This window comes from Cetorhinus maximus, chromosome 1 (assembly GCF_964194155.1).
Source record: "Cetorhinus maximus chromosome 1, sCetMax3.hap1.1, whole genome shotgun sequence".
In the NCBI taxonomy this organism is placed as follows: Eukaryota; Metazoa; Chordata; class Chondrichthyes; order Lamniformes; family Cetorhinidae; genus Cetorhinus; species Cetorhinus maximus.
The window spans coordinates 59,168,038-59,184,312 of record NC_135879.1 but is presented as its reverse complement, the minus strand read 5'-3'; the positions used below and the strand labels follow the sequence as shown (position 1 = coordinate 59,184,312).

The 16,275-nt window shown below is 42.7% G+C and overlaps 1 protein-coding gene across 1 annotated transcript in view; it reads right to left on the bottom strand.

Annotated features, from left to right (window-relative positions):
- The window catches only part of LOC144680058 (endothelin receptor type B-like), a 55,479-nt gene that overhangs the window by 15,642 nt on the left and 23,562 nt on the right, over positions 1 to 16,275 (bottom strand). The window contains exon 4 of the mRNA XM_078541193.1: positions 6,124 to 6,276. Coding sequence (XP_078397319.1) covers positions 6,124 to 6,276 — 153 coding nt within the window. The remainder of the gene's footprint in view (positions 1 to 6,123; positions 6,277 to 16,275) is intronic.

The following is a 16,275-nucleotide window of genomic DNA, read 5'->3' as shown; positions in this document are numbered from 1 at the left end:
TCCCAAGCGAAGTGCAGCTCGCCAGGTGCACGTCGCTTGTGTACAGTTGTGAAACATGTCCAGTGTGGGGGGATGATTCTGGTGAGCAGAGCTTTTAATAAGATGCTAAAGTATTGACATTAGGTTCCCAATGTGCGGTGGTGGGAAATGAGGCCTGCCATTGACAGGTGGAGCGGCCTTCTTGCTATATTGTTGTTGTTCCCCACCCCTGCCAAAGGGTCCAGGAAATTTTGACCAGAGTTTCAGTGCGACCAGTTGGCTGATAGTGTAACAAGTGTCTGGGTGGTGGAATTGGAGAGAACTCCATAGCATCTGCTTTGGGCGGCATCTGTCACTTGGTTTTTGGAGCATGGGGTATCTGACCACTGTTCGAATGTTCCAGCCCCATTGGCATCAGGCATCATGGTGGGCGGGGGGGTGGGGGGCCTGCGTGGGGGAAACAACATGGCGAGAAGGCCAAAAATCGGTTTCACACTGTCTTGAAACCAGGGCCAGGATCTTTAGGTTAGCGAGCGGGGTGGGGGGGGGCACTCACGATGCCACCCCGTGTCATGTCAATTTTCAGGTCAGCGGAAGCGCAGCCGAATCAGCTGTGTGCCCACCGACCTGTCAACGGCCTATTGAGGCCGTTTAAAAAATAAGTGAGATAATTAATGGACCTGCCCGTCCAACCTTAGGGTTGGCGGGCAGGCCGGGAGCCCTGGTGGGCTTCAGAAAAAACATGAAACCTCATTCACCGGCGGGATGAGGTTCCATGAGGGTTTTAAAAAATGTAATAAACGTTTGAGTTAAAGTGATGGACATGTGTCACATGAGGGGACATGTCAGGGAAATTTCGTCTGTGCACCTTTACCATTTTTAAATTTGGCGCCGATCTCCCTGTGGCAGCACTTAGTCTCAGGGAGATCAGTGCGCTCTTTCGTGCGCATGCGCAAAAGAGCGCACTCTCGTGCCTGCACCTGCATTTCCCCCCCGACAGGGGGAAAATTCTTCCCCAGTTTGCGAGCGTCCGCTTTACCTGTCAACGGCTTGTACGGCATACTTGTAATGCATACTTTGTGTGAATATTCAAGTTTAAGATAGATATTGTAAATTGTGTTACCTTTACGCATTTGTACGTATCTATAAAAGGTATAGTTGGGGTGAAGGAGTAGTGTAAATTGATTCCTTTACTACTGTTTGTATAGAAACCGTTTCAACCTTTTGTCCAGTGTAGTATAGTTTTTTTTGCTTAATAAATGTTTTATTCTGTTGCTAGAAGTTCATCAGCATACCCCTGTGACTCTGTTTAGTAGCCACCACGTTTCTAAACAAAAAATAAAAGTTAGGGTCCATCAAGACAGGTTCCACTCTGGGATCTGACTTGTCCAGCATTAACATCAACTGGGATCATAACAATATAATAGTTGTTGAATTGATGCTTGTTATGAAGAGATTAATGTCTACGTGTTATTGGAAATTATTTTTTGAAATAGAGTTCTAGTGGGTTCTGTGTCTATGTGTGTGTCTTAATCGTATTAAAGCCAGCTAGTCTGGGTGCTTTGATGTTTAATAGTTTTGAGATGTTAATTGGGGAAACATTAAGGAAGTTAAAAGGTAAAGCGTACATTTATATTTGTTGAATAAACCATTCAAGACTGGTGGGTGAAATCTTGCACCTAGCTAGGAGATGCCAAACAATTTGTTTATTTTTTCAGCTTACTAATAAAATTGGTGGGATGAAAGGATGTTATTGTTAGAAGAGGTAAAGTTAAAAGCCTAGTGACATATGGAAAATTTACATTTAAAGAGAAAGATATGTATAAAGGAGAAAGGAGATTGTGTGTGAGGTAGAGGCATTTTAAGATTCAACAACTGTGAGAAACCTCAAGCTACTGTCTGCAAGGACCCAGAGCCTGAAAGAAACTCATTTTGAATGCGACTGTCCAGGGTCTGCTCTGCCAGATGTCTCTTTAAATCTAAAAGATTTATTGTTGCCTTAACGGGAGTGTAACTGAGAGATTAAGTAGGGGATTTTTGTAGTTATTATAGTAGTAGTTTTGTAGATGTATGTATGTGTTTACAATGTTTCTTGTATTAATAAATATTTAATTTAGTTTTATAAAAAAAACCTCTTGATTCGCTGTGGTCTTATTACTACTGAATTCAAGGCCTGCATCTCAAAACATACAAATTGCAAAAATGGGTTATAACAGCTGTTTCAAGTTTCCCTCTGGGATTTGAACAACTCAGCCTTTATCATCAGCTGTGTCATAATAATGCTGCCTATTTTGCACTATCAAGTCAAAATTATCCCCATTTTATCTGGCGTGGTTAACTCAGTGAAACACTTGGGGGTAATTTTAACTTTTCCATTCAGTCATGAAAATGGTGAGAGGTGTATAATGTGTGGCTGATCTGATATCACTAGTTTTACAATATCACCAAAGCCGAAGTTACTCCCATTCTAATATTGCTTTCCTCTTTGGAAATTAGAACATGATGGAAGAACCTGTAAACTGAGATAACTAGCTAACTGACATTTGCACAACAGTCTTCATGTAAAGAAAACGTTGGGCTGCATTTTACATGCCCCCACCGGATGTATTTTTGGCAGGGGGGAGAGGGGGTCACAAAAAATAGGACAAGTGCCCACACCACCATCTTTCTGCCCAGTTCCGAGCTGACCCCCATACCCATAATATGGGGGGGTGGGCAGGTACCGCATATTTAAGTAAATAATCAAGGTCAATTAGGCTTGTTACCAAGCCAATCGACCCTGATAATACACTGTTGGGCAGTTCATGGAAATGGGCAGCCTGATTTTTTACAAATTACTCAAAGGGTGGGAAGGAAGGGGAGGTCTATCTTTGGGGCTGCCCTGTGCAGATCAGGGGTGGCCCCCCTAAGATAGAACCCCCCTTTCTTCCTATCTGCCTGCTGCATTAAACCCAGCACTCCCACCCCCTACCTAACCTGCTCAAACTTTCCCTGCCCAAGACCCTGGACTGAACTGTTCCAGGGATCCATGGGCCTTCAGCTTCCTCATTGCAGTGCCGGCAGCACCAAGTAATGCACTCTTCTTCAGCTGCTTCATCAATGATTTTCCTTCCATCATAAGATCAGAAGTGGGGATGTTCGCTGATGATTGCACAATGTTCAGCACCATTCACGACTCCTCAGAGACTGAAGCAGTCCATGTCCAAATGCAGCAAGACCTGGACAATATCCAGGCTTGGGCTAACACGTGGCAAGTAACATTCGCGGCACTCAAGTACCAGGCAATGACCATCTCCAACAAGAGAGAGTCTAACCATCGCCCCTTGACATTCAATGGCATTACCATCACTGAATCCCCCACTAACGACATCCTGGGGGTTACCATTGACTAGAAACTTAACTGGACTAGCCATTAAATGCTGTGGCTACAAGAGCAGGTCAGAGGCTAGGAATCCTGTGGCAAATAACTCCACTCCTGACTCCCCAAAGCCTGTCCACAATCTACAATGCAGAAGTCGGGAGTGTGATGGAATACTCTCCACTTGCCTGGATGAGTGCAGATCCAACAACACTCAAGAAGCTTGACACTATCCAGGACAAAGCAGCCCACTTGATTGGCACCACATTCACAAACATTCACTCCCTCCACCATCGATGCACAGTGGCAGCATTGTGTGCCATTTACAAGATGCACTGCAGAAACTCACCAAACCTCCTTAGACAGCACCTTCCAAACCCATGACCACTACCATCTAGAAGGACAAGGGCAGCAGGTAGATGGGAACACCACCACCTGGAAGATCCCCCTCCAAGTCATTCACCATCCTGACTTGGAAATATATTGCTGTTCCTTCACTGTCGCTGCGTCAAAATCCTGGAACTTGCTCCCTAACAGCACTGTGGGTGTACCTACACCACATGGACGGCAGCGATTCTAGAAGGCAGCTCACCACCACCTTCTCAAGGGCAATTAGGGATGGGTAATAAATGCTGGCCCAGCCAGTGACGCCCACATTCCATGAACAAATAAAAAAAACTGATTGGCCGGCAGCTCCTGTGGGCAGGATTTCCTCCCCAGTGAGGGACAGAAGACCCACGGGCGGGGGGGGGCGGTGGTTGTGCAGGGGGAGCAATTCACACCCCCCACACACACACCCACCCACCCCCCCCACCCACCCCCCCCACCCCGACCTCCCATCCCCAGTTATATTCCACCTGTTGTTATTTTGCCAGTTTGATTGAAGTTATGGCAGGTGGTTGGTCCAACAACCCAAAAGTGCTTATTTAACAAAGTCGACAAGAAGTAAGCACAAAACAGAAAAACAAGAACAACTTTTGACAACTTTACAGAGAGGAGAACTTTTGAAACTGAAATATCGGAGGCACAGCACGATAACTACAAAAGCCAAATGGCATGATTCTAACTATAAATCATTATTAACCTGAGAATAATCACCTGACACTTAGTCCATACATGCCAACCTACAAAAGCCAGATATGCTGATGAGAATCTTTGTCAGTTTTAGTGGGGCTGTGCTTTTTTTTCAATGTAAGAAACAATGTACAACTGAGAAAAGCAATCCTGAATAAAGACCATGGCCACTGGCTGAAGGTAACTGAATATGTTAAAATTACTTTTATTACATTGGATTTCAAAGTTTTTATCGATATCTTGGGGTCACATTCCATTATTTCAAGGTTTTTTCTGTGAAAACTGAAGCACAATGGCCTCACATATGACATATAAATAGAAGCATTGTAATGGAAGTGCACTGGGAGAAGCTACGGCTATAGTCAACAGGCTATCAGTAGCATTATAGGGAAAAATCAAAAGTACAATGAAATGCAATTTTTGTCATGCTGGATTTAGAATACTCTGAAATACAAATTTTTTCTCTTGGGAGGAATCTTAAGGCATGACATCCAAGATAATTTTGACTTTTGATATGCGCTGGTGAATTTTCCAACATTTTAAAGGGACCATTGAACATGCTCAGAAGAAATAATGTAGGTTGAATTTCAAAGAACAGCAAATATTTCATGTTCTACACAATCAAAATGTTAGTGGTGGCCAACAGTACTTGCCTCATATTTCTATGGTGACAGTTAAATTGGTCAAACTTAATAATGACTATAGACTCTTTTTGAATGCTATGGATCAAGACAGCTGCTTATTTCTGGTGTTGATTTTGCTATAAAAATGATGGCTTCTACGCTACTGGAAGATGGTGAAGAAGTGAATCTGGCAGGTCGGTTTTAGCAGCAGATTCTTGAGATGCTGAATTAAGAAGTAGAATATTTATGCAGATTTGGGAGACTGTGCATTGACAGTGTATTGACATTATACTTCGCCACAGGCACAAAAGAAAGCTGAATCCTTCCAAACCAACACTGGGAACAATTATCGTTTCAGCCTTTCGACCACCAGCTCATAAAAAGTGGACAAGAACCTCATTTGCTGTAGAAAAGAACAAGGGCAAGCAGAAGATTGGGAAATGGACTGTTCTTAAGAGAACAAGGAGAGTTGAGGGAGCAAAAGGCCAAAATGGTGAGGAAAAAGCAAGAGAATGCTAAAAAAAAGAACTATTTTCTCCAATTTAAAGGCAATGGTAGCAGAGATGGAGGTTAAAACAGGTCCAAAATGAAAGGGAGTGCGATTAATATATATTATTTTGAAAAACCTGCTATTGCTTCTAAAGATCTAATCAGCTTTAGTTCTGTCAGTTCTCCACCAGTGGAAGTTAAAATGACCAAGTTGGAATGTAAGAGCAAATTTAATTATGTGAGCTGAGGATGTTGTTGGAGGACTAGTATTACACTGAGAGTATCTTTAAATAGTTCTGGACCTACTCACTTCAAATCAGGCTCCCCATGGAAAGCACTGAGTTAGCGAATCAGCCATGTGATATTATCATTTGGAAATATTAATGGCGTAATTTGTCTTATTAAGTTATTCATTTGTTCACAAAAGTTGTCACTGCATATGAGTGGAAAGGATGTGAAAGGTATGTAAATTATGCACAAACTGATCAGACTTGGACAATTCAGTCAAATATCTGGACACTTTGGAACTGGGAAGCTAGGATATGTTCAGACTTGGACACAGCTCCTTTACGACATTAACTGATAGTCAAAAGATTTTACCCGTTTCAAGTGCTCGCTCAAGGCGATCCTCAAACTCTTATTCCTCTTGTTTAACATCTCGCAGGTCATTCGAGTGTAGAAGAAAGCAGTGCAGACCAGGGGCATGCAGAAATAAAACCCAAACAACCACCAATCCTTCACGCTGATGTAGAACTGAAAGAAAACAAATAGCATTCTGTGAGACAGAAACAGGCCAGATAGGGCATTCACAGAAAGAGCATCTTCAAGTATCTACACAGTACCATTTTCTTTTAATATTGAAAAACCAAGTTGAAACGCCAGGGCCCACACTACAGGACACCACAATGGTCGAAAAGAGTAACGGCCCAATTTTCCAGTTGATTGCAATGGCAGTATAGCCTTGGAAAGGCAAGAGCCTCCTTCTTGAATCTTGGCTGGATTCCTGAGATCAGTGATATTTGAGTAAATTTGGTGATCTTGATCACCCTTTCATTTTTAAATCCCCCTCGCAAGCCCGTAACATGGTATTCTTAGTACCTTGTATTACATAAGGTTTGAAGCATTAGCAACCCGGAATTATTAATGACATACCATTCAGCTTTCCACTAGTGTGTTTTCCTATTAATGGTTCTATATAGCACACTTCCAATTGCAGATGCTCCCCAGTATCAGAAAGTTAATTGCTGAAGTGTTTGACAACTTTTTCTACTTTCAGATTCTGACTAAACTGTGGTTTAAATTTTGTATTTTTTTAGATTTTAGTTATATTCAACAAACACAGTGGTTATAGATGCAGATTACATCTTATAAATAAGATAAACAAGATGTTTCATTTAAACTTTTCTTCAGTCTTAGAAGTTATTTCTGTCCCCCCCAGTTCTGAATTTCTCTTTGGTACATATTGTTCTTGGATTGATATGGCAGAGAAACCTTCCCCACTGTTCTGTACTCAGCTACAATGAAGGGTATGTGTGAAGTCTGTCACGATTTACTCCCTCCTGCACACTGCCCCAACACACTACAGTGACGTATCATTGTTATCTTCACAATAGTTAGAAAGAAAAAAGACAGTACACTGACAATAAATGGTTTGACTTCACCACCTCTCAATCCTCCCACTGATTCCTATTTGTCACTTTGCTTGTCTGACATCCAGTACTGGATGAACACAAATTCCTTCTTCTAAATATTGGGAAGATCAAAGCTACTGTTTTTGCTCCTCCCTCTGTTTCCTAGCCACTGACTTCATCCCTCTTCCTGACAACTTTCTGAGGTTGAACCAGATCATTCTCAACCTTCGTGTCATATTTGACATTGAGATGAACTTTCAACCACATATCCACTCCATCACTATGGCCGCCTACTTCCACATCTGTAACATGGCCAACTCCACTCCTGCCTTAGCTCATCTACTGAAACACTCATTCATGTCTTTGTTACCTCCAGACTTGACTATACCAATGGTCTTCTGGTCTGCCTCCTATCTGCCCCCATTATAAACTCATTCAAATCTCTGCTGCCTATATCCCAATGTGCACCGAGTTCTGTTTATTGTCCTTGTGCTTGGATGGCCTTCCAGTCTGCCAATACCTCAATTTTTCAATTCTAATTTTGTTAACAAATATCCCCATAGCTTTGCCCCATCCTATCTCTGTAAGTTCCTTGAGTTCTACAACCATCTGAGACCTCTGTGCTCCTCCAATTGTGGTCTCTTGAGCTTCCCTGATTATTATCACTCCACCATTGGCAGCCATGCTTTCAGCAGCCATCCCTAAGCTCTGGAATTCCCTCCCTAAACCTCTCCACCTTTCTATAGCATGCTCCTCCCTTAAGATGCTCCTTAAAACCTACCTCTTCGATCAACCTTTTGGTCATCTGTCCTAATATCCCTTTTCAGGCCTTACTGTTAAAGTTTGCTTGGTACCAAAACACCTTGGGATGTTGTACTACATCAAAGGCACGATGGAAATGCAAGTTGTTGTTAATGGTGTTATTTAGTGCCTTTTATGACCTCAGGCCACATCAAAGCACTTTTTAACTATCAGAGAATTTTTGAAGTGTAGTGCCTGTTGAAATGGAGTTAGTCATTACTTTTAGGGCATTGGAAACAGTAAAAATTTAGGAAATGGCTAGTAATAGGTAACTACAGACCAACTCCAACAGGCAAGCAGCGACTTAAGAGCTTTAAAGGTGAGCCATCAGGTTGAATGTAAATCAAACCTGACTGAGCAAGTTGTTCAGTGATTTTTGGACATTTATTTCTATTAGTTATAAATTTTTCTACAGTGCTGAGGATTGAAGTACTGTTATTGTATGATGTTTGTTGTGTAACCCCGTGTAGATCCCAACCAAAAGTACCAGGGAGAAACTAACATCGGGATAAGCACAAAGATCCCATGTTGAAGCAATTTACTTTTCATGACATATGCCTCCTGGATACATTCCATGAACAATTTTGTCTTTGTGAGGTACAAACATCATATTTCAATTTGCCAGATCAATAGGGGACAACCGAGACGAGGCAGAACAGAAAGAAGATATTTTAATGCTTAACAGACCCAAGAAAAAGCACCAGTCTTTTAAATAGAGGTGGCTGTTTAGGAGGGAGAGTAAACAGAATTATTATACTCATGGGCTGAATTTTATGGGGCGCCATGGTTCCCACCCTACTGGCTAAAATGTTGGTGGGGGAGCCCACCCACAATGCAGATGGGGCTGCTCTGCAGCAATTTAACACAGGAAGTAACGTTAATTGCTTTAAATTGAGACTGTCACCCCTTTATCAGTCCATCTTAGGGAGCTGCTAGCCAATTGGTTGCGTGGCATTTCTGTAGTCCTAGCAGCAACAGCCAAGGGTGGTGGTCACTGTTGGGACTACAAGTAGATCCCAATTCTGAGGAGCCCAGACTAACGGGGATCAGGCGTCTCAGCAAGGGAGTTGACAGAGGTGGGGGGTGGGATTCTGGGCTCAAGAGGTCAGGGTGGTTAAAGGGGAAAATGACCTTTGAGCAAGTGGGCACAAGAGGCCCGCAAAGAAGCTCCCCACACCTTGCCAGAGACCAGCCCACACAACTAAAGCTGCCGGGCATCCCGCCTCACTTTGACCTCCCTCCACCATAGGTAAAATACCGCTGGTGGCGAGATGAGGCCCTTAAGTGGCCATTGATTGGCTGCTTAAGGACCTCAACAGGTCCAAGGGGCCTAAGGCCCAACACCTCCCTGGCGACCCCATAAAATTTCAGAAGGGTCGGTGGTGGGTGGGTAGGCAGCGGGAAGGTCAACCACTGGATTTTACATACCCTCCTCGCCAAACCCAATGATGGGGGACCATAAAATCCAACCGCATTGGGCTGATTTGATAAGTCAACAAGTAATGTAGTTATCCCTGAATCTGACGATCATAGAATCATAAAAAGTTTAATAGAGAAGGCCATTCGACCAATTGTGCCTGTGTCAGTTCCAGTTGCAGCAATTTACACTGATCCCATTTCCCTGTTCTCCTCCAGCACCCTTTAATATTTTTATTCGAGTGCTTCTCCAACTCTAGCTGTTGTGATTTACTTTCCTTTCAAAAATCACTGTGGTAATTTATTTCATATCTTAATTGCCTTTTTATGAAAAACTTTATTGGTGGAGGTCTATAAAAGCATGGAGGTCATAGGGAAAGTGAGAATTAAGCTCTTCCCTTCTAGCCCACTGATGATCATGTCATGGCTGATCTTCAGTTTCAATTTCACTCCCATGTCCCTTGATTCCACGAGAGACCAAAAATCTATCTATCTCAAGGTTAAATATATTCAATGATGGAACATTTATGCAGAAAGATCAAGGAAGTATAATGTACCATGATCACAGGCATAGAGGATGTCCTATTTTACTTTGATTAGAACAATATTGGTACTGTGGCAGGGGCAGGAACCTGATAGAATAGTTTTAAACAGAGTGGTGGGAAAGATTGGCCTGGATTTTGGAGGCAAAACACACTTGAGGCAATCAGAGAAGAAAGGGAGATTAAAGATGAGTTTATAAGAAAGAGGGATCAAGGGTGTGCTTTTCTGAGATGGATGATGATAGTTGTTTTGAAAGGGAGGGGGGCAATCCCCAAGGAGAGGGAACCATTCACAATATCTGCTAGTGGGGGAAAGGGTGGGGGCACAAAGAAACACTGGATGGTCAACAGTTTAGTGGGAATGAGGAGGAGCTCTCATAGATGAGACTAGCTCAGGGAGGGCATGAGGGAAAATGGGGAAGAAACTAAAGAGAGGTTCAGGTTCAAGACTAAGCTGGGGGAAGTCTGAGGGGAGGTTTGATTGATGGAAACAGAGACAGCTGAACAGGTAGTCTCGACTTTAATGACAAAGAAAAGCATGACATCCTTGCAGATGTTGTTATAGATAAAGGTGAATATCCTTAAGAACATAAGCAATAGGAGCTTAGAACTTCAACCTCAACCCCATTTTCCTATCTGCTCCCCATATTCCTTGATTTTCTGAGAGACCAAAGTTCTGTCTATCTCAAAATTAAATATGTTCAATGATGGAACATTCACAATCTTCTGGGGTAGAGAATTCCAAAGTTTCACAACTCTTTGAGTGAAGAAATTTCTCCTCATCTAAATGATCGATCCGTTATCCTGAGACTGTGCCCCCAGGTTCTAGATTCTCCAGCTAGGGGAGCCATAGAACCATAGAAAAAATATGGCACAGAAAGAGGCCTTTCAGTCCATCATGTCTGCGCGGCCGAAAAAGAAAAAGGAAAAAACTAGCTGCCCATTCTAATCCCACCTTCCAGCACCTGGTTCTGTAGCCTTGCAGGTTACAGCACTTCAGATGCAGATCCAGGTACCTTCTAAATGAGTTAAGGGTTCCTGCCTCCACCTCCAAATCAGGCAGTGAATTCCAGACACCCACCACCCTCTGGGTGAAGTTGTTTTGCCTCATATCCCCTCTAATCCTTCTACCAATCACCTTAAATCTGTGCCCCCTGGTAATTGACTTCACCACTAGGGGAAACAGATCTTTCCTGTCTACTATATCTAGGCCCCTCAGAACCTTGCACACTTCAATTAAGTCACCTCATAGCCTCCTCTGTTCTAAGGAAGACAATCATAGCCTATCCAATCTCTCCCCATTGCTTCAATTTTCAAGCCCTGGCAACATTCTTGTAAATCTCTTCTGCACTCTCTCCAGAGCAATTATATCCTTCCTGTTATGTGGTGACTAGAACTGTACACAAAATTCCAGCTGTGGCCTAGCCAGCATTTCATACAGTTCCAGCATTACATCCCTGCTTTTGTATTCTATACCTCACTCAATAAAGGAATACATTGCCTCATACTTCTCTGATTGAATTCCATTTGTCACTTTTTCACCAGTCAACCAAACCATTGATATCATTCTGGAGTCCTCATATCCTCTTCACAATCAACTACATGATCAATTTTTGTGTCACCTGCAAATTTCCCAATCATGCCTCCCACATTTAAGTCCAAATCATTAAAAAATACCACAATCAGCAAGGGACCCAACACTGAGCCCTGTGAAACACCAAGGGAAACCGCTTTCCATTTGCAAAGATATCTATCAACCATTACCCTTTGTTTCCTGTCGCTGAGACAATTTTGGATCCAACTCACCACATTCCCCTGTATCCCACAGGCTTTTACTTTTCTGACCAGTTGGCCATGTGGGGCCTTGTCAAATGTCTTACTAAGATCCATGTAAACAACATCAACTACACTACCCTCATCAATCCTCCTTGATACTTTCTCAAAAAATTCAATTAAATTAGCAAGACTCGAACTTCCCCTAACGAAACCATGCTGATTATTCCTGATTAATCCATTTCTTTCTAAGTGACAGTTTATCCTGTCTCTCAGAATTGATTCAAATAATTTGCCCACCATCGAAGTCAGACTGACCAGCCTATAATTATTTGGCCTATCCCTCTCACCCTTTTTGAGCAATGCGACAACATTTGCAGATCTCCAATCACAGAATCATGGAATCACAGAATCACACAGTGCAGAACCATAGAACCATAGAAAAGTTATAGCACAGAAGGAGGTCATTCGGCCCACCTTGTCCATGCCAGCCCGAGGACACCCAGGTGCCCTTTCTAATCCCACCTTCCTGCACCCAGCCCATAGCCCTGCAGCTTACAGCACTTAAGGTGCAGATCCAGGTACTTTTTAAAAGAGTTTAGAGTTCCTGCCTCTACCACCAACTTGGGCAGCGAATTCCAGACACCCACTACCCTCTGCGTAAAAAAGTTCTTCCTCATGTTCCCCTACACCTTTTGCCACTTATCTTGAATCTATGTCCCCTGGTTCTAGAATTCTCCACCAAGGGAAACAATTTTATCCTGTCCACTCTATCTATTCCCCTCATAATTTTGTACACCTCAATCAAGTCACCTCTCAGCCTTCTTTGTTCTAAGGAAATTAACCCCAACCTATCCAATCTCTCCTCGTAGCTACACTTTTCTAACCCTGGCAACATTCTTGTAAACCTCCTCTGCACTCTCTCCAGAGCTATTACGTCCTTCCTGTAATGTGGTGACCAGAACTGCACACAATACTCCAGTTGTGGCCTCACCAGTGTTTTATACAATTCCAACATTATATCCTTACTTTTATATTCTATACCTCTGCCAATGAAGGAGAGCATTCCATATGCCTTCTTTACAACCTTGTCTACTTGAACTGCTGCCTTCAGGGACCTGTGTACTTGTACGCCAAGATCTCTCACTTCATCTACCCCTCTTAGTATATTCCCATTTATTTTGTAATCCCTGTAACTGTTTGACCTCCCTAAATATATGACCCCACACTTCTCTATGTTAAAATCCATCTGCGAAGAGGCCCTTTGAGTCTGCACCGACACGTGAGAAACACCTGACCTACCTACCTAATCCCATTTACCAGCACTTGGCCCATAGCCTTGAATGTTATGATATGCCAAGTGCTCATCCAGGTACTTTTTAAAGGCTGTGAGGCAACTCGCCTCCACCACCCTCCCAGGCAGCGCATTGCAGACCGTCACCGCCCTCTGGGTAAAAAAGCTTTTCCTCACATCCCCCCTAAACATCCTGCCCCTCACCTTGAACTTATGTCCCCTTCTGACTGACCCTTCAACTAAGGGGAACAGCTGCTCCCTATCCACCCTGTCCATACCCCTCATAATCTTGTAAACCTCGATCAGGTCGCCCCTCAGTCTTCTCTGCTCCAACAAAAACAACCCAAGTCTATTCAACCTCTCTTCATAACTTAAATGTTTCATCCCAGGCAACATCCTGGTGAATCTCCTCTGCACCCCCTCCAGTGCAATCACATCCTTCCTATAATGTGGCGACCAGAACTGCACGCAGTGCTCCAGCTGTGGCCTCACCAGGGTTCTATACAACTCCAACATGATCTCCCTACTTTTGTAATCTATGCCTCGATTGATAAAGGCAAGTGTCCCATATGCTCTTTTCACCGTCCCACTAACATGCCTCTCCGCCTTCAGAGATCTATGGACACATACGCCAAGGTTCCTTTGTTTCTCAGAACTTCCTAGTGCCATGCCATTCATTGAATACTTCCTCATCGAAATACTCCTTCCAAAGTGTATCACCTCACACTTTTCAGGTTTAAATTCCATCTGCCACTTATCTGTCCATTTGACCATCCCATCTATATCTTCCTGTAGCCCAAGACACTCAACTTCACTATTAACCACCCGGCCAATTTTTTGTGTCATCCGCAAACTTATTAATCCTACCCCCCACATAGTCATCTATGTCATCTATATAAATGATGAATAATAGGGGACCTAGCACAGGTCCCTGTGGTACACCACTGGACACTGGCTTCCAGTCACTAAAGCAGCCTTCTGTCATCACTCTCTGTCTCCTACAACTAAGCCAATTTTGAATCCACCTTATCAAATTACCTTGTATCCCATGTGCATTTGCCTTCTTTATAGGTGTCCCATGTGGGACCTTGTCATAGGCTTTGCTGAAATCCATATAAACTACAGCAACTGCACTACCCTCATCTACACACCTGGTCACCTCCTCAAAAAATTCAATCAAATTTGTTAGGCATGACCTCCCTCTGACAAAGCCATGCTGACTATTCCTGATCAAGCCTTGCCTCTCCAAGTGGAGATAGATTCTGTCCTTCAGAATTTTCTCCAATAATTTCCCTACCACTGACGTAAGACTCACTGACTGGTAGTTCCCTCGCTTATCTCTACATCCCTTCTTAAATAGCGGAACCTAGAATCATCTGCTACCTCACCTGTATCTCGTGAAGATTGGAAAATGATCCTCACAGCATCTGCTATTTTCTCCCTGGCTTCCTTTAACAGCCTGGGACACAATCCATCCAGTCCTGGTGATTTATCCACCTTCATGGATAATGGTCCCTCCAGTTTCTCATTATGCTTATTGTATCTAATATTTCACACTCCTCCTCTTTAACCAGAATTTCTGCATCATTTTTCTCCTTAGTGAAGACAGAGACAAAGTACTCATTAAGAACCCTGCCCACATCTTCTGCATCCACGTGTAAGTTACCATGTACATCTTTGATAAGTCCTACACTTTCTGTTGCATTCTTCTCTTCGATGTAAACATACTAATCATTTGACACGGATTGGTGAAACAATGGTGTGGGTTCTTTATTTGAAGATAAGACTACATACAAATAGAGTTAACTGGGGGACTATGTATAGTACATTTGATCTCAACTGCTGCTGGTTATAGACTGAATACAGAATCATGGGACTAATATATCACCTGCTGAAGTGGCAGGAAGTGACACGCCCTCTTTATGGTACATGTACCTCATATCACAACAGAAGCAACATCTCAGTGTTTACCCTGTCATGTTCCTTCAGAATCTTGTTTGTTTCAATGAAACCATCTCTTATTTTTCTAAACACCAGAGAATATAGATCCAATTTACTTATCCTCTCATCATAGGACAACCCTCTCATCCCAGGGACTATTTAGTGAGCCTTCAATGTACTGCCTCTGAAGCAAGTATATCCTTCCTTAAATATGGAGACCAAATCTGCACACAGTATTCCAGGTATGGTGTCACCAAAGCCTTGTACAATTGTAGCAAGACTTCTTTATTCTTGTATTCCAATCCCCTGGCAATAAAGCCAACATGCTATTTGCCTTGCTAATTGCTTGCTGTACCTGCATGCGAACTTTCAGTGTTCCTTGTACAAGGACACCCCAGTCCCTTAAATGATCAACATTTACAAGTTTCACATCTTTTAAAAAATAATTCTACATTATGACCGAAGTGAATACCCTCACACTTCCCCACGTTATACTTCATCTGCCACCTTGTTGCCCACTCACTTAACCTGTCTATATCCCTTCGCAGCCTCTTTGTGTGCTCCTCAGCTTGCATTCCCACCTAGTTTTGTGTTGTCAACAAGCCTAACCACATTACCCATAGTCTCTTTGTCTAAGTTATCAATATAGTTTGTAAATAGCTGAGGCCCCAGCACTGCTCCTTATGACACTCTACTAGTCACAGCCTGGCAACTTAAAAATGCCCTGTTTATCCCTACTCTTTATTTGCTGTCTTGTTAACCAATCCTCTATCCATGCTAATATATTATACCCAACTCCATGAGCCCTTATCTTCCAGGTTAACCTCTTATTTGGCACCTATTGAAGTCTTTTGGCAATCCAAGTATTCTACATTTACTGCTTCCCCTTCATCGACCCTACTATTTACTTCCTCAAAACATTTGTCAAATACAATTTCCCTTTCATTAAATCATGTTGACTTTGCCTGATCATGCAATGATTTAAATAATACATTAATAATACATTCCAACACTTTCCTGGCAACTGATGGCAGGTTAACTGGCCTGTAATTCCCTGTTTTCTCTCTCCCTCCTTTCTTTATAGCAGTGTTATAGTTACTATCTTCCAATCTGCTGGGACTTGTCCAGAATTGAGGGAATTTTGGAAAATCATAGCCAGTGCACCCATTATCTCTGCAGCTATCTCTTTCAGAACACTAGGATGTAGGGCATCAGGTCCTGGGGATTTGTCAAATTTTAGTCCCTCATGTTTCTGCAGTCCGTTTTCTTTATTGATATTAATTACCTTACTTTCCTTACATTTTTTAGCCCCTAGGTTATCCTCTATTTCTGGTATGCAACTGGTGTCTTCTAC